The sequence below is a fragment of the Ailuropoda melanoleuca genome, chromosome 5 (genome assembly GCF_002007445.2).
Source record: "Ailuropoda melanoleuca isolate Jingjing chromosome 5, ASM200744v2, whole genome shotgun sequence".
Taxonomy (NCBI): Eukaryota; Metazoa; Chordata; class Mammalia; order Carnivora; family Ursidae; genus Ailuropoda; species Ailuropoda melanoleuca.
Window position 1 is genome coordinate 21,096,703 of NC_048222.1, and position 26,535 is coordinate 21,123,237.

Sequence of the window (26,535 nt, forward strand, 5' to 3'; positions counted from 1 at the left end):
GTTCTCATTACAGAGTACTGGTTTTGCCAACTAGCAAGTAGATTTGTTTTTCCATTGTTGGAATTTACAATAGGATGATTTGCATGCTTTAAATGGGAAACTAAAGCCTTAAGGTATGTTTTTTCTTGGTTGTTTTGTTTTGGTTTTGGTGGGGTGGGGAGGTAAGCTAACTGTCCCTGAGGGCTCTTGTTGAGAAGGATGGTTCTGGTGGAAGCCCTCATCCAGTGGGGTTCCTGGAGATGTGACATCAAGCACAGAGTCCCTCTCCATGCTGCCCCAGCAGGACTCCTCTTCCTCTGTCTGCTGTGGGTCTTGGTTTGCTTTGGGTTTTGTCTACATTGGAGGATGAAAACTTGTGTCCAGATGGAAAGTTCCAGAAATGCTCCCAGGGCTGATAATGGGAGTTTGATTTCCAAGTAAGTAATCCTATTCATCTGACTTAATTCCTTAAAATCAGCATTTGGATTAGTTCCAGAATGATCACTATCATTCACAGCGATAGCTCCCATCTTTACCATCCCCACCAAACATGGTTGTCTAGTTTGAGAGCTTTTCCCTTAGAAGTCACCAATGTGTTATTACTTTTATCAGTATTAAAAAATAATAATTCTGTGTTTCTGGAGTTTAGTTTTTGGTTTTTAAAAGCATCTGTGTGTTTTTGATCTGAAAATTAGAAGTATTTATTATGGAGGCGCTGATAATATACACACAGGAATAGAATATGTCATATAATTTAATTATCATAAGATGTAAAAATTCTAGAAAAATTTCCTCTAATCTGTAATATTTTCCTTGTACAGAAGGTTTTTTTTTATATTCTAATACTTATTTTAAACACCTCCTGGGTCATGTAAAGTGACATAGTTACGATGGAAAGGATAGTGTCTCATACAACCTTTCATGTCATCTTGGACTTACCCTGCTTTGTGCAGTAGAGGTACCAAGGCGTGGTCTTACGAAGGTGGGCTTATTTTTCTAAAATGTTCTAAGAGATGCTCGAAAGACCTCCTGCTACTTTCCTTAGACCCCAAATTACACAAGTAGTGAGTTAGGCTTTTAAGTCTCACAGACTTTTCATCAGGAGTTTCTGTGATATGATTACCTAGGACGGAGAGCAGCGGCCACCCAGAGTCTTACCAAGACTGCCTGCCAGCGAGCTGGAGGCCAGAGTGGAGTGATCAGGCTGGTGAAGGGCTCATTACTGCTGGGCCTTAGGGAGTGGCAGGCAGGAAGCTGCCCTCACCAAGGATTTTCCACGGCTGACCCTGGTTCTGCAGTGACGGCAGCCCCTATTGTACAGGGCTGGAAAATTATTCAGAAAAGAGCGAGGATAATGTGTATCCATTTTACCTGCTTGAAACTAATAGGCGACTTACTTCTGGGATTTGCTCTCCGTACCAATTAATTTATAATCTGTTCTACTTTCTCTTCCCCACCTGCCGTTCAGTGCTCTTTTCAGGGAGGAGATGATTTTCTGCCAAGGTGTTTGCTACAGTTGCATTGCACTGTTCCTTGAATGTGTGGACACTCCCACCTCTCAGCCATCGTCCCTCCCCTTCCTCAGCTCTTGTTCTGCTACTTGCAGGTTTTTTGAACATACTGGTGAAGGAGCAGTTGAGCCATTTTGGTGGCATGAATTTCCATTGACCAGTGTATGCAGAGTGCACACTCAGGGACCCCAAACATTGGATATATGATAAACTGTGTGCAAACAGTATTCAAGAAAGTCTAGCTTTTTCCCTAACAATTCAATACGATGAGTGATGGAATCTAGCCTTTCCTCTGCCTTTCCGGGCTTGGCTCGCAGCCCTTGAGCTACAGTCCTGCTTCTGGAAAGACGAGCACAAAGGTTACCATGTTCAGTTGAAGGGGAGTCAAACTGGCTTTGCACTGAGAATGGACCACATATTTCCTCTGTCACTTGCCTGCCTCCTTAGATTGTCATATGGAGAGACATGCCATCTTGTCACAGGAAGGGGTTTATTAGCAAACACTGGCAAACACCTGGCTCCTTGTACTCTCCATGTGCCTCATGGGTGCAGATCCCGAGAAATCTGAGCATTTATCAGATGCGGCTTTCACCTTTCATAATAATCCTTTCTAGTTTGGTTAGTCTTTTTAGGTTAAAAAAAGAATGTGTTTGTGTTGCTTGTCTGTTCCACAGATACGTGGCCTATCAGTTCCTTTGGATGTCTCATCCCCTTGTAAGCTGGCAGCTCTAGGAGATGTTTTAAAATCTGTTTTGTTTTTTTTTCTCGGTAAAAAGGGAGAGGAATTGCAGACATACCGTATGCCAGAGCACCTGAAGCATATCTATTTCTCAATGAATATGGCACCTGAGGAACTTGCCAGAGTGATGCAGTATTATTTTTTTCCCTCCCGATGCTAAGTGCACTAATGGGTGTGCTGAGTGCTGTCCCCTCCACCATCCGGTGGCAGGTGGGGACTGCCATGCTCCCCCCTGCTCTGCCTGCCTCCCTGTGAGGGGCTGATTTCAGCAGTGTGCAGTCTCCTCCAAGCGTCAGGAGTACAAAGGATTGCTCAGTTGCTGAAAGGCAGGGGCCACAAGCATTTCTGGTGGTTCATCGTAGGATGTGTTATCTTTCTACAGCTAAAGCAACGGGTTCCTAAGAACAACCATCAGAAATATTTTGCATGTATTTTCAGTCGAGCCATAAAAATGTTATTCACTTGTTTAGAAAGATGCCATGATTTATGCTTAGCGTTAAAATTGTTTAAATGATTACTTTTCTTTTCCTTTTTTTTTTTAGGGGGTGGAGGCAGAGAAAGAATCTTAAGCAGGCACACACACAGCATGGAGCCTAACGCTTGACCTCATGAACCATGAGACCATGACCTCAGCAGAAATCCAGAGACGGGTGCTTAACCGAGACACCCCAGGCACCCCAAATGATTAATTTTTTTTTTAAAAAGATTTTATTTAGGGGCACCTGGGTGGCTCAGGCATTAAGCGTCTGCCTTCGGCTCGGGTCATGATCCCGGGATCCTGGGATCGAGCACCGCATTGTGCTCCCTGCTCAGCGGGAAGCCTGCTTCCCCCTCTCCCACTCCCCCTGCTTGTGTTCCCTCTCTTGCTGTGTCTCTCTCTGTCAGATAAATAAATAAAATCTTTTTTTAAAAAGATTATTATTTTAAAAGATTTTATTTATTTATCTGTGAGAGAGAGAGAGAGAGCATGAGCGGGGCAGGGCGGGGGAGGGCAGAGGGAGAGGGAGAAGCAGACTCCCAGATGATCAGGGAGCCCGACGTGGAGCTCCATCCCAGGACCCTGGGATCATGACCTGAGCCAAAGGCAGACACTCAACTGACTGAGCCACCCAGGTGCCCCAAATGATTACTTTTCCTAAATATAAGCATTGATGAAAGCAAATGACCAAATACTTCCAATGTATGCAATATACAAGATTGACAAATTAGTAAGAAAACAATCAACACCCCAGTAGTAAAGTGTAGAGAATGGGCAATTTTTTAAAAAAAGAAATACAAAAATCTAGTAAAAATATGAAAAGACTTTAAATATCAGCAATAAGAAATGAATATAAAAGCGCAAATTTTGAAGCATCAGAGTGGCAGAGATGAAACAAACCCCAAAATACTCAGTGTCAGAGAGGAGCTGCATTTGTGCCTTCTCCCCCGCTATCGGTGGGAGGTTCACGGTAGTATGTCTTTGTAAGGGTGTTTGCCAAAATATTATGCAATTTAGAGAGTGCACCCACATCTTTTGACATAAACGTTACCTTCTTCCAGGACGGTTCAGTAGAGCATTCTTTATTTCATGTGACCATCCATGGAGAATTTATTCTGTGCCCCCCCCGCCCCCCCGCCCCGCCCGGGTACTCTCTGATGTGTAAGTCAGCGGACATAGGACTTAGGCCTGGTCTCTGTGCAAGCCCACGTTGCTGTGCCCTGGGCAGAGTGATCACAGATTCTAGAGCAGAGACCCTGACGTGTAGTCAGGAGAAACACTCTTCGTTTCCCTCAGTCATTAGCATCTGGCACAGGACCATCCCGGCAAGTCTGAGGAGAGGCTGAAGCCTTGCCCACAGGGCTGCTTCCCGAGGGCTCCAGTGGCTGCACTGAGACCCTCCTGGAGGTCCTTATCCAGGACAGGTCAGGTTCCCCGCACCCCCCACTGGCACCAGCAGGGGCTAGAGACTGGCTGGGTCTGAGGCTCCTTTTTCTCACTCCTCAGCCGCCTTTGTTAAGGCTTTGTGTTCTGGGGACAATGGCCTTGTCACTCTGCTCCCTCTGAAACCTGGACCCGGAGTGGACCAGCCACATAGGAGACCCGGAGTGAGCGGTCAGAGCAGCAGTGTTTGCTCGGAGCATGACTGAGTCTCCACGTGCAAGTGCCCTCGATGCTTGGAGCAGTGAGCGTGGGGAACATGCACTTGGGGTGTGGACTGTTCTTTCCCCAGAGGCAGCATTTTGAATTACACCTATTTACATATACTTTGCATTAATTTACATACCAGCCTCTGATAACTAGCTCTAAATACCCTTCTATGAATTCAACTAGTTAGTGCAGCTAACACTGTGGTACCCAGACCTGGTATCAAGGGCATTACACACATGAGAAACTGAAAAGATTTGTGAAGACATAATCACGAGCAGGGAAATCAGCCCAGGCCGCTCCCGGATGCAGCGCTCCTTAGCCTGACTCCTTGTGCTGGGGAAATCATGCCTTGAACACTCCTGAGGGAGATCGTGCCTTTCTAGCACTCAGCTGAGTTAACCCCCACCCTGGAAAAACAAGGAAGGAAAAGAGACATTTACCATTTTTCACTTAAATAAATTTATTTGCAGTCTTTCATTTAAATTGGAACTAATGCTATCATGTCATATTTTTCTGTTATTTGACATGAAATCTACTTAGTTCGTGAAGTTGGTTGGTGAAGAGAACACACAGAAAAGGTGGTGGTGTAGAGGTGAAGACCGCCCTTAGGTTTGCAGCGTCTAGCCTGCGTGCTTGCACGCCATTCAGCTCTGAGATGACCTTTTCCTCCTTTTCTCCTTTCTCAGCCTTCATCGTGGAGTGACAAGACCGCAATCTGCCTCACTTGAGAATGGAAATGGGGGGGGAGACAGGTACACCTGCACCGCCCCCTGCCTTCTGTTGATTCCCACTTTGTGGGTTCCACTGGGTGTTGACATTATTCTGGGCTTTACTGAAACAACGTACTGACTCCTGGTTTGTACAGCTGACTTCTAATAGCATTTTGGGAAATTTTACCCCCTTCAGAGATTAGACAGGGAAGAGGAGGGATCTGTTCTCAAACAATGAAAGAGTCCTTGAAATTCATGCTACACCATGCAGGTACCCTTAAAATCCTGATCTCTTTTAGGGCTCCCAGACCCAATTCCAATGTGTGGGTGGATCCCTTCCCACACCACCAAAAAATTCTCAGGCAATTCACTGAGAATTAAATGCAATTCTGACACTATATACGGGAAGATACCATCAGATTCCATAGGTGAAGGGTTCATTCTCTTGTCCAAGACTGCCTCCCACTCCCCAATTCAGATGCCACGTGAGAGCCCCAGACTGTTGTTTCCAGTGTCTCTGACCAACCGCTACAGACTGAGGTTCCCATGACCCTCCACTGCTTTGATTAATTTGCTAGAGTGGCTCACAGAACTCAGGGAGACACTAACTTATGTTTACCATTTTACTAAGGGATGTGATAAAGGATATAAATCAACAGCCAGATGAAGAGACACCGAGGGCAAGGTCCTGAACAAAGACGCTTTTATTTTCGTGGAGCTTGGGGCCCAGAATGGCGGCACATGGAAGTATTCTGATTTCCCAAGTGAGAAAGCTCTTTAAAAGGCTCAAAAGCTGTTTTCTTGCGTTTTTATGGAGACGTCATTGCATAGACATGATTGACTAAGTCATTGGCCAATAGCTGATTCAACCTCGAGCTCCTCTCCCCTCCCTGGAGGTGGGACTAAAAATTCCAACCCTTTAATCACGGGGTTGGTCCTCCTGCCAACCAGCGCCCTGCCCTTGGGTGGGGTCCAAAAGTCACCTTCATTAATAACAAGACACCCATTTCACATTTATGGCTCTGTAGCATTTTCAGGAACTATGGAAATAGACCAAATATATCTGAGAAATATGACCAAATAGATGTTTCTCATAAATCATTATATTGCATGATCTTAATAGATCCTTAAATGACTAAATTTATACCTTTTGTATTTGTTCTTGTTAAATCAGACGTCCATGCATACCAGAGACCGGGATAGGGCAGCATTAAGAAGTACCCTCCTCCCACCAAGTTGTAGGAGAAAAACTTGGGAAGAGTCTACATATTTGCTTTCTTTTCTTTCTTTTTTTTCAAGGATATAGAAATATATTTTAATTTTAGCAGGAGGTTGCTCATTCTCTCTCCCTCTCATCCCTTCTCCCTAATCCACGTGAGCATAGTTATTTGAGAACATGGTTAGAGCATAAGGGTGTGGTTTTGCAGAGCAGTTCTGTTGCTGTTAGTTTTGAACATCAGTGATATAAAGAAAGGAGACCCCCATATTTCTTTCTTCTTCTCTTTTTAACATTAAGGACCTTGACTCAGGCTCTTTAGCAATGTCATGTCACGAAAGATTAACACCTGGAGACTCAGGAGATCCAGGTTCTGGCTGTGCTGTATCCTGAGATCTCCCCTATGTTAATGGGAAACCTCTGGCTCAGTTTCCTAAGCTGATCCTTCTGGTCCTTCACACCTCTGACAATCTAAGTCTACATCTTTTCATTAGTGTTGATTCGTAATTTTGAAGTATAACCGAAGCCAGTGTATTTATGGTGTCCTGATGCTGCCTGTTTTTTCCCTGCTGGCTTTTAAGACATGGCATATATTGAGTTAGGAATCCTTTTGTAGTAAGAATGACTTCAGAACTATCCTCCTGGTGAATATCTTTTCCACTGTCGTTCCAAGTCCTAGAACTTCACTCTGTGATCTGTTAACAATGGGGAAGTTTACTTACTGCATTTGGGCTCTTTCATGCTCAAGAGCTCTTCTTTTCCCACTACTGTTCCCAGACATTACCTTATAAGCCTTTACCAGCCAATTTTTGCTGTGGAGGGCAGCCATGGTGAAATCCACTATCCTTGGCCTTGAACAGAGGAAGAGCCCTGGCTGAGAAGTTAGCGAGAGGGAGAGAAAGTCTCTAGTACAGCTCTCACGGCTGTGATGTCAGAATATACTTTTCCAAATGGCCCTGTTCTATATGGTGGAACAGTCAGGGATATTAGAGTGCTATATTTTAGTTACACTGTGGGCTTATCTGCTTATGTGGCCTGACTGATTTCCAAATACTCTGCTGTGCATTGTCTCTATTAAAAAAGTGTGGCTAAGCTCAAAATATGGGAAGAGCCCAGATGTCCACGTCCATCACCAGATGAATAAGGAAGATGTCTCACACACACACACGCACACACACACACACACACATACACACACACTATGGAATATTACTCAGCCATCAAAAAGAATGAAATTTTGCCATTTGCAATGACATGGATAGAACTAGAGGGTATTATGCTAAGTGATATAAGTCGGTCAGAAAAAGACAAATATCATATGATTTCACTCATATGTGGAATTTAAGAAACAAACAGATGAACATAAAGGAAGGGAAGGAAAAACTAAGATGGAAAGAGAGAGAGAGAGACAAACCATAAGAGACTCTTAACTACAGGAAACAAACTGAAGGTTGCTAGAGGGAAAGTGCATGGCGGATGGGGTAACTGAGTGATGGGCATTAAGGAGGCACTTGATGGAATGAGCACTGGGTGTTACATGCAACCGATGAATCACTAAATTCTACTTCTGAAGCTAATAATATACTGTATGTTAATTAAACTGAATTTAAATTTTAAAAAGTATGGCTAACCAATTCAAACAAGTTGACAGAAGGCAATTCTATTGTAATCTGGGTGGAAAGCCTCGTGAACGATTTTAAAGTTATTGTAGCATACCAGTTTTGAAAGTAAGTCATGTGACCTACCTGAGTTCAGTTTTCTCCCAACATCAAAGTTATGGTAGAAAATTATGAATGTGAGTAAAACCAGAATGAACTCACCAATATCTCTGAATGGACTATGTTCATTGCCCTGCCATGATGAAGGTGCCATTGCTTACTCTACTGAATCTTATCCATCCATTTAGATCTCAATTTCCTCCTTCTGTGAGTTTCCCTTCTTTGAACATCTCTAGGACCCATTTGATTAGGCACCACCTTGCCCTATAGACTTTTTATCCGGTTTCATATCGCAAAATAGGTTTTATTTTCCACGAGGGCAGGAGATGTTATCTTATGCTGCTTCTGCATTGGCAATACCATTCAGCTTAGTGTTTTGTGTCTAAGTGAGAGGCTATGTTTCTCAAGCGGGGTCACAGGCGATATCACAGTGATACATTCTGCAAGAAGTCATAACAATCCTCAATGTATACACACCTAATAATAAACTGTCAAAATATGCAAGGTAAGAACTGATAGAACTACAAGGAGAAATAGATGAATCCACGATTATAGTGAGAGACTTCAGCAACACTCTATCTGTAATTGACAAACCCAGCAGGCAGAACGTCAGTAAGGACTGATGGGACAGCATAATCAACTAGATCTCATTGACCACTTCAAGTGAAGTAAATCTTGTAGACTACCTCATCCAACAGCAAAACGATATGACATACATACATTTATGTATATAACAACAAACCATCAAAATATATGATGCAAAAATTGACAGAATTAAAGGGAGAAATAGAGAGTTCTACAAAAATAATTGAAGACCTTAATGCCGCACTTTCAGTAATGGAGAGAATAACCAGACATAAGTGAGAAAATAGAGGACTTGAATAACAGCATATCCCAGCTAGGTATAATAGACATATTTGGAACAGTCTACCCAGCAATAGCAGAATACACATTCTCCTCAAGTATATGTGGGACATTCTGCTGGATAAGACACAAATGTTAAGACACAGATGAGTCTCAATATATTTAACCAGATGACTATCATATATAGTATCTTCTCTGATCACAACAGGATAAAGTTAGAAATTAATACAGAAGAAAAACTAAAAAGTTCACAAATTTGTGGATATTAACACACTTTTTTATTTAAAGAGTTATTTATTTATTAGAGGGAGAAAGAAAGAATGCACATGAACAGGGGAAAGGACAGAGGGAATCTCGAGCAGACTGTGTGCTGAGTGTGGAGCCCAACGTGGGGCTCAATCCCATGACCCATGAGATCATGACCTGAGCTGAAACCTAGAGTCAGACACTCAAGCAACTGAGCCAACCAAGTGCCCCTAAACAACATACTCTTAAGCAACAAAAGGGTCAAGTAAAAAATCACAAGGGAAATTAGAAAATATGTAGAGATGCAATGAAAACAAATGCCATACCCCAAAACTTAAGGGGCCCAGCAACCAGGGCTAAGGGAGAAATTTATAGCTCTACCTTTTTATTTATTTTATTTATTTATTTATTATTTTTTAAAAAAAGATTTTATTCATTTATTCGACAGAGATAGAGCAGCCAGCGAGAGAGGGAACACAAGCAGGGGGAGTGGGAGAGGAAGAAGCAGGCTCATAGCAGAGGAGCCTGACGTGGGGGCTCAATCCCATAACGCCGGGATCACGCCCTGAGCCGAAGGCAGACGCTTAACCGCTGTGCCACCCAGGCGCCCCTAGCTCCACCTTTTTACATTAAAAAGGAAGACAAGATTACAATTTTAGGAATTAGAAAAAGAAAAACATGCTAAACTCAAATCTAGTAGAGGAAAGGAAATAAAGATTAGAGCAGAGATAAATAAGAGAATAGAAAATCAATGAAACCAAAAGTTGGCTATTTGAAAAGATCAACAAAATTGACAAATTTTTAGCTAATTTAAGAAGATAGAAGACACAAATGACTAAAATTAGAAATTATACCATATACAAAATTTAACTCAAAATGGATCAAAGATCTAAATTTAAGAGCTGAAACTGTAAAACTCTTCAAAGAAAACGAAGGGGAAAAGCTTCATGATATTAGATTTCATAATCACTTCTTGGATATGATACCAAAGGCACAGGCAACAAAAGAAAAAATAGATAGATTTTATCAAAATGAAAAAATTTTGTGCATCAAAGGATACTATTAACAGAGTAAAGAGGCAACCCACAGAATGGGAGAAAATATTTGCAAATCAAATTTATAGTAAAGTATTAATATCCAGAATTCAACAATAACAAAAACTTGATTAAAAAATAGGCAAAGGACTTGAATAGATGTTTCTCCAAAGAAAATATACAAATGACCAAGAAGCACACGAAAAGATGTTCAGTATCATTATCATTAGGGAAATGTAAACCAAAACCACAATGAGATACCACCTGACACCCGTAGGATGACTACTGTTTAAAACAAACAAGCAAACAAAAACAAAATAAGAAATGTTAGGACGTGGAGAAATTGGAACACTTGTGCACTGCTGTTGAGAATGTAAAGAGATGCATCCACTATGGAAAACATAGCGGGGTACCTGGGTAGCTCAGTCTGTTAAGCGTCTGCCTTCAGCTCAGGTCATGATCCCAGGGTCCTAGGATCCAGTCCCACATCAGGCTCCTTGCTCAGCGGGAGCCTTCTTCTCCCTCTGCCTGCTGTTCCCCCTGCTTGTGCTCTCTCTCTCTCTGTCTCTCTGACAAATAAATAAATAAAATCTTAAAAAAGAACATATGGCAATTCCTTAAAAAATTAAAAATATGATTACCATGTGATCCAGTAATTCCAATTCTGGGTATTTACCCAAAAGAATTGAAATCAAGGACACTAAGACATATACTTACATACATGTTTATAGCAGCATTATTATCAATAGCCAAAAGGGGAAAGAAACCCAAGTGTCCATCAATGGATGAATTGGGAAAAATGTAGTACATACAGTGGAATATTATTCAGTCTTAAAAAGGAAATTCGGACACATGCTACAATAAATAATGTAGTCAGAAAAAAAACAAATATGATATGATTCCACTCATATGAGGTACCTAGAGTCATCAAATTCACAGAGACAGAAAGTGGAATTGTGATTGCCAGGGGCTGAAGGGAGGTGGGAATGGGAAGTTACTGTTTAATGGGTACAGAGTTTCAGTTTTATAAGATGAAAAAAATTCTATGGACGGAGGTGATGGTTGCACAAAAGTGTGAGTATACTTAGTGCTAGTGAACAGTACACTTAAAAAAATGCTTTAAGTGGTGGGTCGCCTGGGTGGCTTAATGGTTAAGCATCTGCCTTCGGCTCAGGGCGTGATCCTGGCATTCTAGGATCAAGCCCCATATCAGGCTCCTCCGCTGGGAGCCTGCCTCTTCCTCTCCCATTCCCCCTGCTTGTGTTCCCTCTCTCGCTGGCTGTCTCTCTCTGGCAAATAAATAAATAAAATCTTTAAAAAAAAATGCGTTAAATGGAAATCTTATGTTGTGTATATTTCCCCACAATTTTTAAAAAATAAATGTTTTAAAAAACGAACAAACTATGGCTATATACAATGCATGGGTGAGTATGACCATCATAATGTTGCAGAAAAGAAACCAGATGCAACTCGGAATCCGGGGATGTACTGTATGGTGATTAACATAATATAATAAAAAAATCATTAATAAAAAAAAAAAAGAAACCAGATGCAAAAGTTTACAAACTATATAATTCCATATATATATATATATATATACACACACACACACACACACACACTTAAATATATAAATATACATAAATGGAAAAACAAAACTGAGATCTGGCTTCCAGTAATGGTGAAGTAGTCTGTGAACTGACACTGTCACAGATAACAATGATGAAATCTGGACAAAGTATTATATATATTTGTAGAAATATGTACCCATGTATAATACACGTGATATATGTGTGCGTATATTTCCAGAAAGCAAGCAGAAGGGGAGGGGAGTCTACCCTTGGATGATGGGAATTGCAACAGGAAATATTTGCAAGCCTGAATTTTTTTGCCTCAATGCACTTCACAATCTGTGCGTGGCCCATGTAGGCAGAAAACCACAGTCTTATTGGTGGTGTCAGAGAGGACATATTTTGGGGCTAGCAGAGTAGGTAGAAAGTTAGGGGAGAAATTCTGGAAGGGAGAGAACCACAAAGGGGTAAATTCCAAAATGCATATGTACATTTCCCCTAAATAGGGGATAGATCTTTAAACTATATATGTATAGAGCATCTCTTAGAGGGCCCAGCCTGAAAGAGGATTTCAGCTCTGCCCACTGTAGCTGAGGTTTTGAGTCTAGCCAAGTTAACTCTGCTAGAAAAATAACACTCTTCAAAGGAATACAACAGAATCTGGGGGCTCTATAACTATCATTGACAATGTCTAGTATGCACTTTTTAAAAATCATGAGCTGTGTGAGGAAGCAGGAAAATGTATTCTATACACAAGACAAAAAGCAGGCTATCCCTAAGCTATCCAAGATGTTGCAGTTAGCAGACAAGGATTTGAAAGCACCTATTTATAAATGTGCTCCTGGGAGTAATGGAAAATATTCTCAAAATTAATGAATAGATGTGGAAACTCAGCAGAGAAATGGAAATTATTTTTAAAAAGTTAGAAAGATAAAAGGAAAAGGAACTAACTTTTGAGCTTGTCAAAATTAAAAATCCAACATTTGGTAGAAAGCCTAAATTTTTAGATCCAAGACCTTTTTTAGAAAACCCCCAAAGAAAATACAAATAAAACTAAACCCAAGCACATCATAGTCAAAGTGCAAAAATCCAAAGATGATAAAATCTTGAAAGCAGCCAGGGAAGGACACCACATTACATACAGGGGATAATAAAATGAATGCTGGATGATATATCTATCATCAAGAGCAAGAGACAAATCGACAATGGAATGATATCTTTAAAGTGCAGGGGAAAAAGTCAATATAAACACATGATTCCACATTCACTCAGCAAAACTCTCCAAAATGAAGCATAAGCTGCAGTGGGATGCCACACACCTTTTAGAAATGGCTAAAATAAAAATAAAATTGCAGATAGCAAGTACTTTTGAGACTCCGGCATGACTAGAACTGGAAATGCAAAACGGTAGTGTTTGGAAAATAATTAGCAGTTTTTTGTCAAGTTAAAAACATTAGATGACCTAGATATCCCACTCCTAAGTATTTAGTGAAGTAAATTGAAAACTAATGTTAAAAACTTGCATGTGAATATTTATAGCCACTTTAGTAGTAACTGCCAGAAGTTGGAAATAAACCAGGTGTTCTTCAGCGGTTGAGTGAGTAAACTATGGCGCATCCACACAGTACGATACTACTTGGCAAAAAAAGGAGCAAACTGTTGATTCACACAAGGACAAGGGTGCATCTTTTTTTTTTTTTTAAGATTTTATTTATTTATTTGACAGAGAGACAGTCAGTGAGAGAGGGAACACAAGCAGGGGAGTAGGAAAGGAAGAAACAGGCTCCCAGCAGAGCAGGGAGCCCAATGCGGGGCTCAATCCCAGGACCCGGGATCACACCCTGAGCTGAAGGCAGATACTTAACGACTGAGCCACCCAGGCGCCCCTGACAAGGATGTATCTTAAATGCATTTCTCTAAGTGAAGGAAGTCAGACCCCAAAAGCTATATATTACCTGACATTCCAGCAACGGAAAAATTATAAGGGTGAAACAACGGTCAGTGGTTTCCAAGAGATAAGGTGGGGGGAGGAGCTGACTACAAAGGGGGAGCACAAGACTTTCTGGAGTGATTTTTATTTAATCTCCATTGTTAGCCATTTAAGACATCCGTTACCTTCGTGACGGAGGGAGAAAGTGATTGTCAGGGAGCTGAGCAAAGCTGGTTCAAGCGCTTGATCACACAGGTGTATTCAATCTGTAATAATTCACTGAGCTTTACATGAATAGTTTCTGTATATATTTCAGGACGCATGTTACATGCCAATTAAAAATTTTTTTAAGGGGCGCCTGAGTGGCACAGCGGTTAAGCGTCTGCCTTCGGCTCAGGGCGTGATCCCGGCGTTGTGGGATCGAGCCCCACGTCAGGCTCCTCCGCTATGAGCCTGCTTCTTCCTCTCCCACTCCCCCTGCTTGTGTTCCCTCTCTCGCTGGCTGTCTCTATCTCTGTTGAATAAATAAACAAAATCTTAAAAAAAAATTTTTTTTAAAGATTTATTTATTTGAAAGAGAGAGAGGGTGCACATGAGCTGGGGGGAGGGGCAAAGAGAGAAGCAGACTCCCTGCTGAGCGGGGAGCCCAACCCCACCAGGCTCCATCCCAGGATCCTGGGATGATGACCTGAGGAGGAGGCAGCCTCTTAACCTCTTGAGCCACCCAGGTGCCCCTATGTCAATTAAAATTTAAATACTATATATTTGCATGAAAATCCTAACTCAATATTTCAGAATAACAGCGTCATTTGGTTGTGTTTTGTGTTCAGGTAAATCAGGTTTGCTCATGGCATCATCAGATGGATTTTAATATTCCAAAGTATTACTGTCCTAATTCTTGGGTGAGCTCCTAGGGTCTTTCCATTTTTGCTTCAATTTGGTAAGTCTCATGGTTTTGATTTTTTAATGATGAATTTTTTTTTTCCAGAGAAGTCCTCCCTTCAGAAGATGTGTACTAACACCAGGACACCTAGCGTGGTGCCTTGCACATTGTATACACAATACTCTTGGAACTGTGTTGACAGGAACAAACCCAGGAGAGGCTTGTTTGTGCACGAGACAATGAGCAGGTGATGGCAGATGAGACTGAAAGGCTACACTCCGCAGCAAACATTTTTACACTTTATTTGATCTACTATTTGTAACTAATTCTCCCAATGATGTTGGTTTAACTCGGTGGTTTTCAGCCTTGGCCACACACTGAGATCACTAGAGGAGCTATAAAAAACACTGATGCCCAGGTTCCGCTCCAGGGATTCTGATGTAATTGATCTGTTGTAATTTGGGTTCTGGGAATTTCAAAAGCCCCCCTAGGTGATTTAATATGGAGCCCAGGTGAGGACCACAGATCCTCAGGGATGCATCAGCTGTAAGTGATTTCCCTGTGTGCTCCGAGGTCTTAGAAAACAGCTCTGCCCTGTTAAAATCAAAGGGCTACTTCGGATTACTCAGTTATCTGTCTAACCTGCAACAGGAGAAATGTCTTCTTAGCGGATCTATCTTTATGTCACTTGCTTTCAGAATACGGGGTTGCTTCGGGCACAGCAGTTTGATTTTGTCTGTGTTGAAAATCATTAATAGCCTACGGATACCAAAAAGGGATGAAAAGAATTTGCAAACATGTGGAGTGCATTATACATGTTTTCAAATTTCTCCTATGATTAGAAAGGAAAACTACATTGCCGAAGACTTGATTTCCTAAACTCAGCCCTCAGCCATTTCCCTAAATTATGCAGCGTTCTCTGAAGGGGATTATGCCCAGTGTGAAGAGTAGGAGATGCCGATCTCAAAGGATTTCTGCTTCTATTGCTAGAAGCCTCACTTGCAGAACCTCTGATGACGAGGGAAGCTGCAGGAGCAGCACGATCCTGGCGGAGGCAGGGGAGCTCTGCAGTCTGGTGGAGTCAATACAGGGCCCCAGCCCAGCCACTTAGTAGCTTTGGACAAGTTTCTTGACTTGGATGACGGTTACATAAACCGCTTGCAAGAAAAGGCATTAAGGGTACTGATTGCAAAAACAGCAGCGATTCTTCATTCCTCCTTGTGGCCCACGCTCTCTGCAAGGTGATTTTACAGCTGCTCCCTTTCAGAGGCAGACTCGCTTCCTCCAAATCTTGCATCAGAGCTGGTCTTACCTGGTCTGGCCTGTACAACACGGGGTGTGATGGTAGTGCGCCAGTTTGGGGCGTGGGCTCAAAAGGTCTTAGATGTTTCTGCTTTTTTTCTTCAGAATACCGCTGTCTCCAAGCCCACGTGAGCCCACTGGTGGATGAGATACCACGAGGAAGAGAACCAAGGTGCCCACTTGACAGCCAGCTCGCCCCCAGAAGCAGAGCCCCCAGCAGCTGACCACACACGCATGAAGGAGCCCAGCATAGACCAGACTGGTCCTGCGGAGTCCCGCCTGAACTGCAGACCAGCTCAGTCATGAGCTAGATAAGTACTGGGCTGGTTTGTTACACAATAGCTAACTAGTACATACACAAATTGCAGACACGATGTCAAGATTCAATGATATATTAATTACAAGTTACTTGGCAAACAGTAGGCATCCTCTAGGTGATTTCCTTCTTCCCTTATTGAAAGTTGTATCTCTCGAGTTAAACAGAAATACATGTAGCTGTGTATATATGTGACTGGTGCTTAAGATCACATAGCACCCCACCCTTCAAGAGGAAGTGGGCAACCAGAGTCTGACCACCAGGGCCCAGGGCCAGATTGCAAAATAAATTTGCCTTTACTCCCTCCGAATCTAAACTCTGGAGGTCAAGGCTGTGGACCGATCTGAAAACGTGGATTTCCCTCCTCTGGCAGCCCAATCTTCCTTCCATCGCTGTCTGACCTCTGGGAAGGGGGAGTGCACCCACCCCAGGAAGCAACTGGAAAGCTGTGTCTACTTTAGGAAACTTCCTCTCGGGGCACCCTCTCTTCTCACCTTGGGCCGAGGAGAGAGGTTGGTGGGGAAGGGGTGATGCTTCTGGAAGGGAAGGGGATGTTGAGGCACTTCACCTCCCCGAGGTCAACCGGAGCCACAGCTCTGACTGCTGCATTTCCAATGTGGCAGCCTCTCAGCGCATGTGAGCACTCAGCACCTAGAATGGGGCTGGTCTAAGTTACAATGTGCCGAAAGTGCAAAAGAGAGTGAATTTCAAATTTCATTATCAATATATAATAATTTTATATTGATTACACATTAAAATATCTTAAGTGTATGAGGTTAAATAAATTCATACTAATACCATCAATTCACCTGTTTCTTATTTTCTGTAATGTGAGTGTAGAGATTTTAAAACTACAGATGTGGCTCACCGCCTGCTTCTATCAGACATGGCCATCTTAGAGGACTGCCTCCTTTTCAAAGCGCGGGCTCCCTCCTCAGAAGAGCAGAGGCCAGTAAGGTTAGGAAATAGGAAATTTTAAAAGAATTTGGCATTTTAATGGTTCCATTTGTGAATAAGGGATTTAATAAGGCTCTAAATTTAAGGTTTAATATTAAAAATAAAATGCATTCATTTCAACATCGTGCTAGGAATTGGTATTGTTTTGCATGGGGGTTGCAGAAGCAATGGGAAGACACGGCCCTTGGCTCCAGGCCTTTACTAGTTAGCCTCTGACGGATTGGCTCCAGGTCCTGATATTTCCATTTTACATGAGATCTCCTTCTTCCAGGGTGACTAAGGAATAAGACTGAAATGAAGTTTGAAGCCCTGACAAACCAAAGGATTTTTCTTTCTGTGGCTTTACCAGCATTTTCGGTTTCTAATATCAGAGAGAGCAATTGCAGGCCACAGCTGGGAAAGAGAACATAATGAATTGAGTCTAGAATCACACGCAGCTAATTTTCACAGGCATGTGCATTACCTAAAAGGGACATCACTTCCAACAATTCCAATACATTCCCAAGACGTAGTCCACACCGAGCATTAGCCTGTGACAGTCCTCAGTGCCATCACTGGTATGGAAATGGGCCTGTGCCCTGCATGCAGACAGGGCTGGGATGCTGTGAAGAGAGATAATCTTCACAAAAACAGTAAATAATAATGTTCTCTAGCGAAAGCAAGCATGACGGTCCTTGGTTGATGCAAGGCCACTTTCTTCTTTTTCTTTTCCAATAAACAACATTTTCAAGGAGACAAGCCCAGCCTTCATGCAAATGCTTCCGTGGCTACTTGGGGATATGACTGAATTCAAGAGGAATAACGGAGATGACAACCACATTTTAATTGTAAACAGATGTGTCACTGAAAAGCTTTCAGATCTATAAATCCATGTAGATGTTAATCATCATAGTACTGTGAGAGACGGGGCAATGGTAAAGCACGTACCACTTACTATGTACCCCCTTTTGTAAACTTCTCAAGTGCCTACGTGCAGATACTCTGAGAAAAAACAATTCCCATTGACATCAATGGGAACATTCAATATTATAAAATTAGTTTTTTTCATTTTTTCATTTTGTTAACTTTAAAGCCAAGGTATATAGTCCTACACCTAACATATTGCATTTTTGTAAAAACTCTGAATGTGAAAATCTTCCTTTCTTCAATTACTAACAATAATTGCAAAATTGCCCATTTTATGAAGAATACTCTTCCAGGAACTGTGAGGAGAGGAAAAAGAAATAACGAATATTGTGCCCATGACCTGGCAAGTCCCTCAAAGCTGGGGCAGGGAGATAGTCTCTCTGGGGCTTAGCACAGTGTCTGGAAAACAGCAGGAGCTTAATGAAGAGCTATTTGATTGGATAAATGAATACTTCCAGTGCGCATGGAGACCAAATACAGGTAATTTCCACACCTGGTGCCGTGGACGGACAACCGGAAACACACTGAGGCCACCTGTATACCCACTCTTCCTGGGATTTAGCCACACGGGGCTCCCCAGCCCCAGGGCGATGCCTCCAGCTGTGGGATTTCTCTCACCCAAAGTTCTTACCTCATCACCATCTCCCTCCCCTCAGTCTGTCCCAGATGTCCTGCCACCTTTTATTCTGCCTTCCTCTGCTCAGAGCTGTTCCTTCTGCTTGGAGTTCTCCGCCCCGCCTCGTCCTGCAGTTCGTGTCTGCTTTTCCTCCTAGAGGAACTCTTCTAGCACTCCTGGCCTCACTCGCAGTCACTTGGGAATCAAACATTCACCCCACAGCTTAGTATTCTGCAGATGTGGAGAAAAAGGAAGTCACGTTCTAGAATGAGAGCCAGTGCCCTCCACTTCTGGAGATCCCGGGAAGTAGTTTAAGAGTCTCTAGAATCTGCAGAGAAATCTTCATCGTCCTTATTTCTTTCTAATTCAGTTATTTTTCTCCAAGCACCAGCATTCAAGACAATTTTTTATTGTGCCAGCCATCGCAAGGGATGAAATAAAGACCCACCCCTGCTGTACCGTGGACGAACCTTGGGGACATTATGCTGAGTGGAAGAAGCCAGCGCAGGAGTCCAAATATTGTAGAATTCCATTTGTATGAACTGCCCAGAAAAGACAAATCGAGAGAGACGGCAAGAAGATGAATGGATGCATAGGTCCAGGGAAGGCATGTGGGAAGGTACCAGAGTGACAGCTACAGGGAGTTTCTTTTCTTAAGAATTTTATTTATTTATTTATTTAGATTTTATTTATTTATTTGTCAGACAGAGAGAGCACACAAGCAGACAGAACTGCCGGCAGAGGGAGAGGGAGAAGCAGGCTCCCCGCTGAGCAGGGAGCCCAACTCAGGGCTGGATCCCAGGACCCTGAGATCATGACCTGAGCTGAAGACAGACGCTTAACTGAATGAGCCACCCACGTGCCCCAGGGAGTTTCTTTTTGACGTGATGAAAAGGATCCAAAATTGACTGGTGTCAGTTACACACATCTGTGCATAGACTAAAAACCATTAAATTGTACACTTTGAACGAATTATACAGTACATGAATTTTATCTCAAGAAAGCAGTTTAAAATTTTTACAAATTATGAAGTGTTTTACACATACATTACATGGTATACAAATAAACATTCTTTATGTGTCCCCTGCTGAATAAAATTTTACCCCTACCTTTGATGCCCTCTGCATGGCCCTTCCCAAATACAGCTCTTTGCCTCCCCTCCTGGTCATTCATCCGAAATTTAACAAAATTATTCCACTTTCATTATAGTTTTGCTACGTATGTATCTCTAAGTAGTATATTGTTTAGCTTTGCAAGTTTCTATACTTCCTACCGACGTATGTGCCAAATATACTTCTGTCACTTCCGTTTCTCTTTCCACATTGTATTTTTTTTTAAAAGATTTTATTCATTCATTCATTCGAGAGAGAGACAGCCAGCAAGAAAGGTAACACAAGCAGGGGGAGTGGGAGAGGGAAAAGCAGGCTCCCAGCAGAGGAGCCTGACATGGGACTCGATCCCAGAACGTGCCACATTGTATTTTTTGAGAGCCTTTCATATTTTAAAGTTTCTTATTCAATTCTATGCATTGTTTACTAATTAGCCTCTAAGTTGAAGATACTAAAACTTGCCTCAGAGAGGATTCTTGTGAGATAATTAATATAAAGTGCTTGGAGTAGTGCCTGATTCATTATAGGTGTTCAATATTGTGTATGTAATATATATAATATTATTACATAATTATTGATAATTATATATAAAATTACAGTGATTGCTCTTTTCTCTGTTAATGTATATGGTTTCATCAACTGCATTATGGATTAATAGTTTTTACATAAAATCCGAGGGACAGAGAAATCGAGCCTCATTCTAGATATCTGAAGTCTCTGGATAGCTAAGATTTACATTTTTTACATACCAATTTACTTCTAAACATATGTTTTTTCACTTTAAACAAAATAAAAGAATGAGCTTTATAAAAAAAAATGTCAACCATTTCCAAATTCTCTTCCAAAATTGTTATTTGAACATATGTGACAGAGCTTTAGTCAGACGGTGTGACTGTTTTGTGTTCTTTTTCCCCCAGCTTTATTGAGATATAATTGACATATAACGTTGTGTTCTGTTTTTAAAATACTCCTTCATTTGTACACCTGGACACAGTCCACATAGTCGCCATTGTGAATGCGTGCATGTGCTCCACCAATTCCCAACCAGTCAGAGGGAGAGGACAGAAAGCAGTCTGGCCCTCAGCCCCCCGAGAACGCCAAGGATTCAAGTCCTCGCCTGGGGGGGTTCACATACCCTTCTTGGGGGCCACTGATGTTTTCCACTGCAGCTGATGGATCCAGTTCCCAGGCTGCCTACCGTCAGAGGGTAGTTTTGATCTTGTGCGCCAACACCCGTCCGTTTGTGGCAGCCGCCTGGAGCCCTGGACTGGAAAGGACTGTGAGGTCAAGTTTAGGGTTGGCAGGAGGGAGGCCTCTGATTTATTACAGATGTCTTCAATAGCTACAGGTCCCAGCATCACCTTCCCTGCTGCCCCCACCTGTAACGGGATGACGTTAACTGATCAGGTTGCACTGCACTCCGATGAACATACCCAGGAGCTTCCGAGTTGGAGAGTTCTGTCCTCTCACCAATAGAGATCCAACATATTTGCATGTACCGTTGACTAATACGGGGTTTGAAGTGTGTGGGTCGACTTATCAGTGGATTTTTTACAGTACAGTACTGTAAATGTATTCTCCTTCATTATTTTAACATTTTTTCTCTAGTTTCCTTTATTGTAAGAATACAGTATAAAATACACATACACAAAATATGTGTTAATTTATTGTTTATGTTATCAGTAAGGCTTCCAGTCAACAGTAGGCTATTAGTAATTAAGTTTGGAGGGGGGAGTCAAAAGTTAGATGTGGATTTCTGACTGCATGGGGCGGGGGAGTGTCAGCATCCTAATTTCCACGTTGTTCAAGGGCCAACTGTATATTTATAGCTACTGTGTTTGTGTTTTGAATTTGCACACTGACCCAGACATTAATTTATGTAATATTCTAACATTTTCCCAGAGTTGAGCATACTTAAAATTGTTTCTGTACTTTTAATTTTATTGCATTGTAGCCCCAAAATGTGATGTGTGAAACTGTTGTCCTTTTAGATTTACTAAGCATATTTCTGTGTTGTTAGAATACAATCAAAGGTATTTTTACTTTTTTTTGCAAGGCTGTTGGCTTGGCTTTCTAAAAAAATTCATTTTGCTACTATATTCTTTTGGGGGTATATACACAAATCAGTTATGTTTTATTTCCTGTGCTTTTCTTTATCTACCTATCTATTTATTCATTTATTTATTTATTTATGCATGCCATTCCTGGCCCATCATCCTTAGACTTTTTCTATGTCTCAAATCCATGATCTAATACCTATTTGTCAATTAAGATTTATTTTAGCTCTAGATACCAGAAGTTCAGACAAGTAATACTATGAACAAGCAAGGGCAGGAAATGAGGGAGGCAGGGGCCACGTCATCTAAGCTTTTATTCTACTGCAATGAAAAGCCAGTCTAAAGCCAGGCAGGGTTTAAACCGGGGGTGGGTAGCATATACAGGCCCACCTCAGAGATATTGTGGGTTTGATTCCAGCCAACTACAATAAAGTGAATACTCGATAAAGTGAGTCAAATAAATTTCCTGGTTTGTCAGTGCATATAAAAGTTATGCTCGGGGGCTCCTGAGTGGCTCAGTCAGTTAAGCATCTGACTCTTGGTTTCAGCTCAGGTCATGATCTCAGGGTTGGGAGACTGAGCCCTGTGTTGGGCTCCATGCTCAGTGTGGAGTCTGCTTGAGATTCTTCCCCCCCTCCCTCTACTCTTCCCCCTACTCACTTGCTCTCTCTCTCACATAAATAAAATTTGTAAAAAAAAAAAAAAAGTTATGCTTACACTATACTGCAATCTATTGTGTAATAGCATTATGTCTAAAAATGTATATACCTTGGGGCGTCTGGGTGGCACAGCGGTTAAGCGTCTGCCTTCAGCTCAGGGCGTGATCCCGGCGTTGTGGGATCGAGCCCCACATCAGGCTCCTCTGCTATGAGCCTGCTTCTTCCTCTCCCACTCCCTCTGCTTGTGTTCCCTCTCTCGCTGGCTGTCTCTATCTCTGTCGAATAAATAAATAAAATCTTTTAAAAAAAATAAAAATAAAAATGTATATACCTTGATTAAAAAATTGTTTATTGCCAAAAAATGCTAACCATCATTTGAGCTTTCAGAGTTGTGATCACAGATCACCATAACAAATATAATGAAAAAGTTAGAAATATTCTAAGAATTACCAAAATAGGACACAGTTACACGAAGCAAGCAGATGCTGTTGGAAAAACAGCACCAACAGGCTTCCTCAACACAGGGTTGCAACAAAACTTCAATTTATTAAAAACACAATACCTGCAAAGCAGGTAAATTGAAGTGCAATAAAATGAGCTGTCTGTATCATATTTTTCATGTTTTTGAGAAATCAGCCTGGATGCTGAGTGGAGAACAGACTGCAGGAGGGCAAGACAGGAAGCAGGGAGGTGGTTAGGAGTCTGTGTTTGGCAGCAGACTGAGAGGGGAAGGTGGCTGAAACTGGTTGTAGAAATGGAGACAGAAGAGGCCGTACCAGGATGCCTGTTGCAGGCAGAGCCAACAAGCCACAGACTTGCAGTGGGATGGCACAGAGGGTGAGAAAGGAAGAAGAGTCAGGAATGATGCCTGGTGTCCTTCTCCCCCACCCCAGGGCTGAGGACCCAGGCCTGGTGGTTCTCAGCAGATAGATGGTACTGAAAGCTGTGAGGCCATGAAGGATCACTCCGAGAAGAGAGGGTGGGGGTGGGGGGGTGGGGGGGTAAGGATCGCTAGAGATCTAAAGGAGGAGGAGCAGGAGGAAGATAGAGTCAGGTGGGAGGGAGTCCAGGAGCAGGGACGTTCTCAAAACTGCAGAGGTAAGTGTTTCAAGGAGTGTTTTCACATGTACCCAGGGATTTGTTCTAACAGGTATGGCAAGCATGCACAGAAATGGCCGTCCTAAATGCAGAAGTTTTTACTCGCGGTTCCCTAGAATCACAGGAATGACAGGCCATGCAGAGCCACCACTGCAAGCCAAACACGTCTAGGTGGGTCAGGAGGCAGGGGGAGTGAGGGGAAAGCATCCATCAGAGCTTTTATTATGAGAAGGAATGGGTGAGGCAGGGTACACAGACTACGTAGGTTTAGGACTGGCAGGTTTGAAGAGTTTCCATGGGTGCTGGAATATAGGGACCAGTTATCTAGAACCTGCCCCTGGGGTTATAAGGGCAGGAGACCAGGAGCCTGGAAGGTTAACAGTTTACAGAAGAGGTGTTTCAGGGTGTCAACTCCAGATTAGTAGGTTTGCAAATGAAAGGCATGCTCATTGCACAAGTTATTTGCTATCTTTAGGAATTAGCTGACCCTGGAAGGGGCAGTCCCACCCTGGTCAGTGAGGTCCCAGATGCCAAAGCATCAGAGAATAAGAATACAGAAAATAAGAAAATATAGTTAATACAAAAAAGAAGAGGTGCTCATCTGTATCAAGTGCATCTAAAACACTGAGATAAGAACAGAAACTTGGCCTTGAATTTGGCAAAATGGAAATCATCGGTGACCTTGATAAAAGCCAAGTCAGTGAAGCAGCGTGGAGGAAAGCTGGAATGGAACGGGGTCAGGGGAGAGCGTGCGGAGAGGAGGCTCTAATCAAGCAGAGAAACACAATGGGGAGAATGCAGAGGAATTCAGGGTCAAACGAGGTGTTCTGCTTAATGCACAACATTAAGGCACGTGTGTATACTGATAGAAATGACCCAGCAGGCAGGGAGAAATGAATGAATCATTACAGGCAGAACTCCAGAACAACATGGAGGTAGGCTGAAAGGTCTTCAGTCCCAAATTTACTGCAAGTTACAGCTTTAGTCTTATAATAAACGAGATTTTTGCCTTCTATTTCATAATACAGGGACACCCCACGCCAGAACATATCCTCAAGTACTGTCTTCCCTTGAAGAACACTTGAGTTATGAATACCCAAACTGCATAGTGGCTGTTCATCTGTATATTTTCCGCCGATATAATTTATATTGAGTTTCCAAAACTTAATAAAACATTTTTTAAAAAAGATTTTATTTATGTATTTGAGAGAGAGAGCAAGCATAAGTGAGTGGAGGGGCAGAGGGAGAAGCTAGCTCCTTGCTGGGCAGGGAGCCTGACGTGGGGCTCGATCCCAGGACCCTGGGATCATGACCTGAGCTGAAGGCAGACGCTTAACCGACTGAGCCACCCAGGAGCCCCCTTAATAAAACATTTTAAGCTAAATGGCTTGCAAGAAAGCCTTCACATTGGTTCCAAATACAACTGGTAGATACAAAATCACACCACTTTGCAAATTTTGTAGTATCAGCAAAGGTGTACACATCTCCTCATGGTCTAAGAGAGGCCAGGGCTGCTTCAATGTGAGCTGACCAAGAAGTAATGTTTTAAGCATTTTATATCCTAATATGACAGTTGTGACATATCTAGGTGCCATACTTTGCACCTTTTCTTATAACTTTTCCTGTTTAAAATAATGGGAAATATGTCTTTCTTAGTTCTCAGAGACAGGCTGACATTTCAGGCACAGGTTTACTGACATTAACTGGCAGAAGACTTTCCAGCCTTGTCTCCGTTTAAAATTTTTAAATATTTACCTTGTAAATTACTTAACTTCGGTTGTTCCAAATCTTATAGTAAAATCGATGGTCCAAAGATGTACCACGTCTGCTGTTTTGCATCCTTTCTGCACAGAATTGGGGCTGTGCATACTCCAGTTTGAGAAGCATGTACTAATGCAGTACCTGATCAGAAAAGTTACGGAAAAATGAATTCTCGTTGCAACCCCCAACAACTGTTCAGATGGGATTTTTAAGAAGGGATCTTAAAGTGGTTCCGAAGGAGTCGTATTTGTAGGGCAGGCAACAGAAACTGCGTATTCTCTTCCTGCACAAATTTCCTTAACCTTTTGGTAAGGACCAGAAGGGGAATTTACGGCAAGAGACAGCAGCAAGGGAGGGATGGAGGGCAAGGCGAGAAAGATGGGCTTGAAAAGACAAGTTCCAGGTTTCCAGGTATTTCCATTTTAGTTAATGAATTTGCGGTTTGAGGTACCCATGGCAAGCTTCTGCAAGGGTTTCTAAACCGAGGCCAGCTCTCACCTTCACCCCCACACGGAGCCCGGGCCACCTCAACCTGAATGGCGCGGCCGCACTGCGCATGCCTGCAGGGCGGGGCGAGGAGGAGGGGCGGGGCGAGGAGGAGGGGCGGGGCTCGCCGAGCTCGCCCAGGGTCAGAGCCAGGGAGAGCATGGCCACCCTGCGCCGGCTGCGAGAGGTTCCCCGGCACTTGCTGGTCTGCGAGAAATCCAACTTCAGCCACGACAAGTCCCGCCACCGGCATCTTGTGGAGACGCACTATCACAACTACAGGGTGAGTTCGGCCGTCGTGGGCCTCTCAGGCATGCTTCACCCCCGGAAGCTGGAGAGCTTTGGAGAAAGTCGCTTTCGACTGAGTGACGGGCCCGCCCTCAACGCGCGGAGGGGCGGGGCTCCTCGCCAGGCACGTTGGGAATTGTAATCTCTTCACTGCTCTGACTTGCTCGCTTGCGGAGCTGCAGGACTACAACTCCCAGGATGCGCCGGGGACGGGGCAGTGTCCTCTCCTCTCGAGGGGAGGGGCTGGGCGGCGTGTCCCCCTCCGATTCCAAAGCGCCGCCGGCTACTTTGGTACCGCCCCTGGTGGAGTGCTTTCCCGGGAGGGACGTGAAAGTGGGGGCCGAACCTGGGGAGTTAAAGAGCGGGGGATGGGTGCGGTGTGGAGCCGCGGGTCGGCGGAAAATCGGTACCGGACCCGGCTCCCCTCCCCACTTCTCCCCCCCCCACTTCT

At 42.9% G+C, this 26,535-nt stretch overlaps 1 protein-coding gene and 1 long non-coding RNA gene across 2 annotated transcripts in view; both read left to right on the forward strand.

The window, feature by feature from the left end:
- LOC109488450 overlaps nucleotides 1-16,071 on the forward strand; it is a 37,096-nt gene extending 21,025 nt beyond the window's left edge. The window contains exon 3 of the long non-coding RNA XR_002141429.2: nucleotides 15,937-16,071. This is a non-coding gene — a long non-coding RNA (uncharacterized LOC109488450). The remainder of the gene's footprint in view (nucleotides 1-15,936) is intronic.
- Nucleotides 16,072-25,909: 9,838 nt separating this feature from the next.
- RPP40 (ribonuclease P/MRP subunit p40) overlaps nucleotides 25,910-26,535 on the forward strand; it is a 9,383-nt gene continuing 8,757 nt past the window's right edge. The window contains exon 1 of the mRNA XM_002924226.4: nucleotides 25,910-26,079. Coding sequence (XP_002924272.1) covers nucleotides 25,957-26,079 — 123 coding nt within the window. The 5' untranslated portion in view covers nucleotides 25,910-25,956. The remainder of the gene's footprint in view (nucleotides 26,080-26,535) is intronic.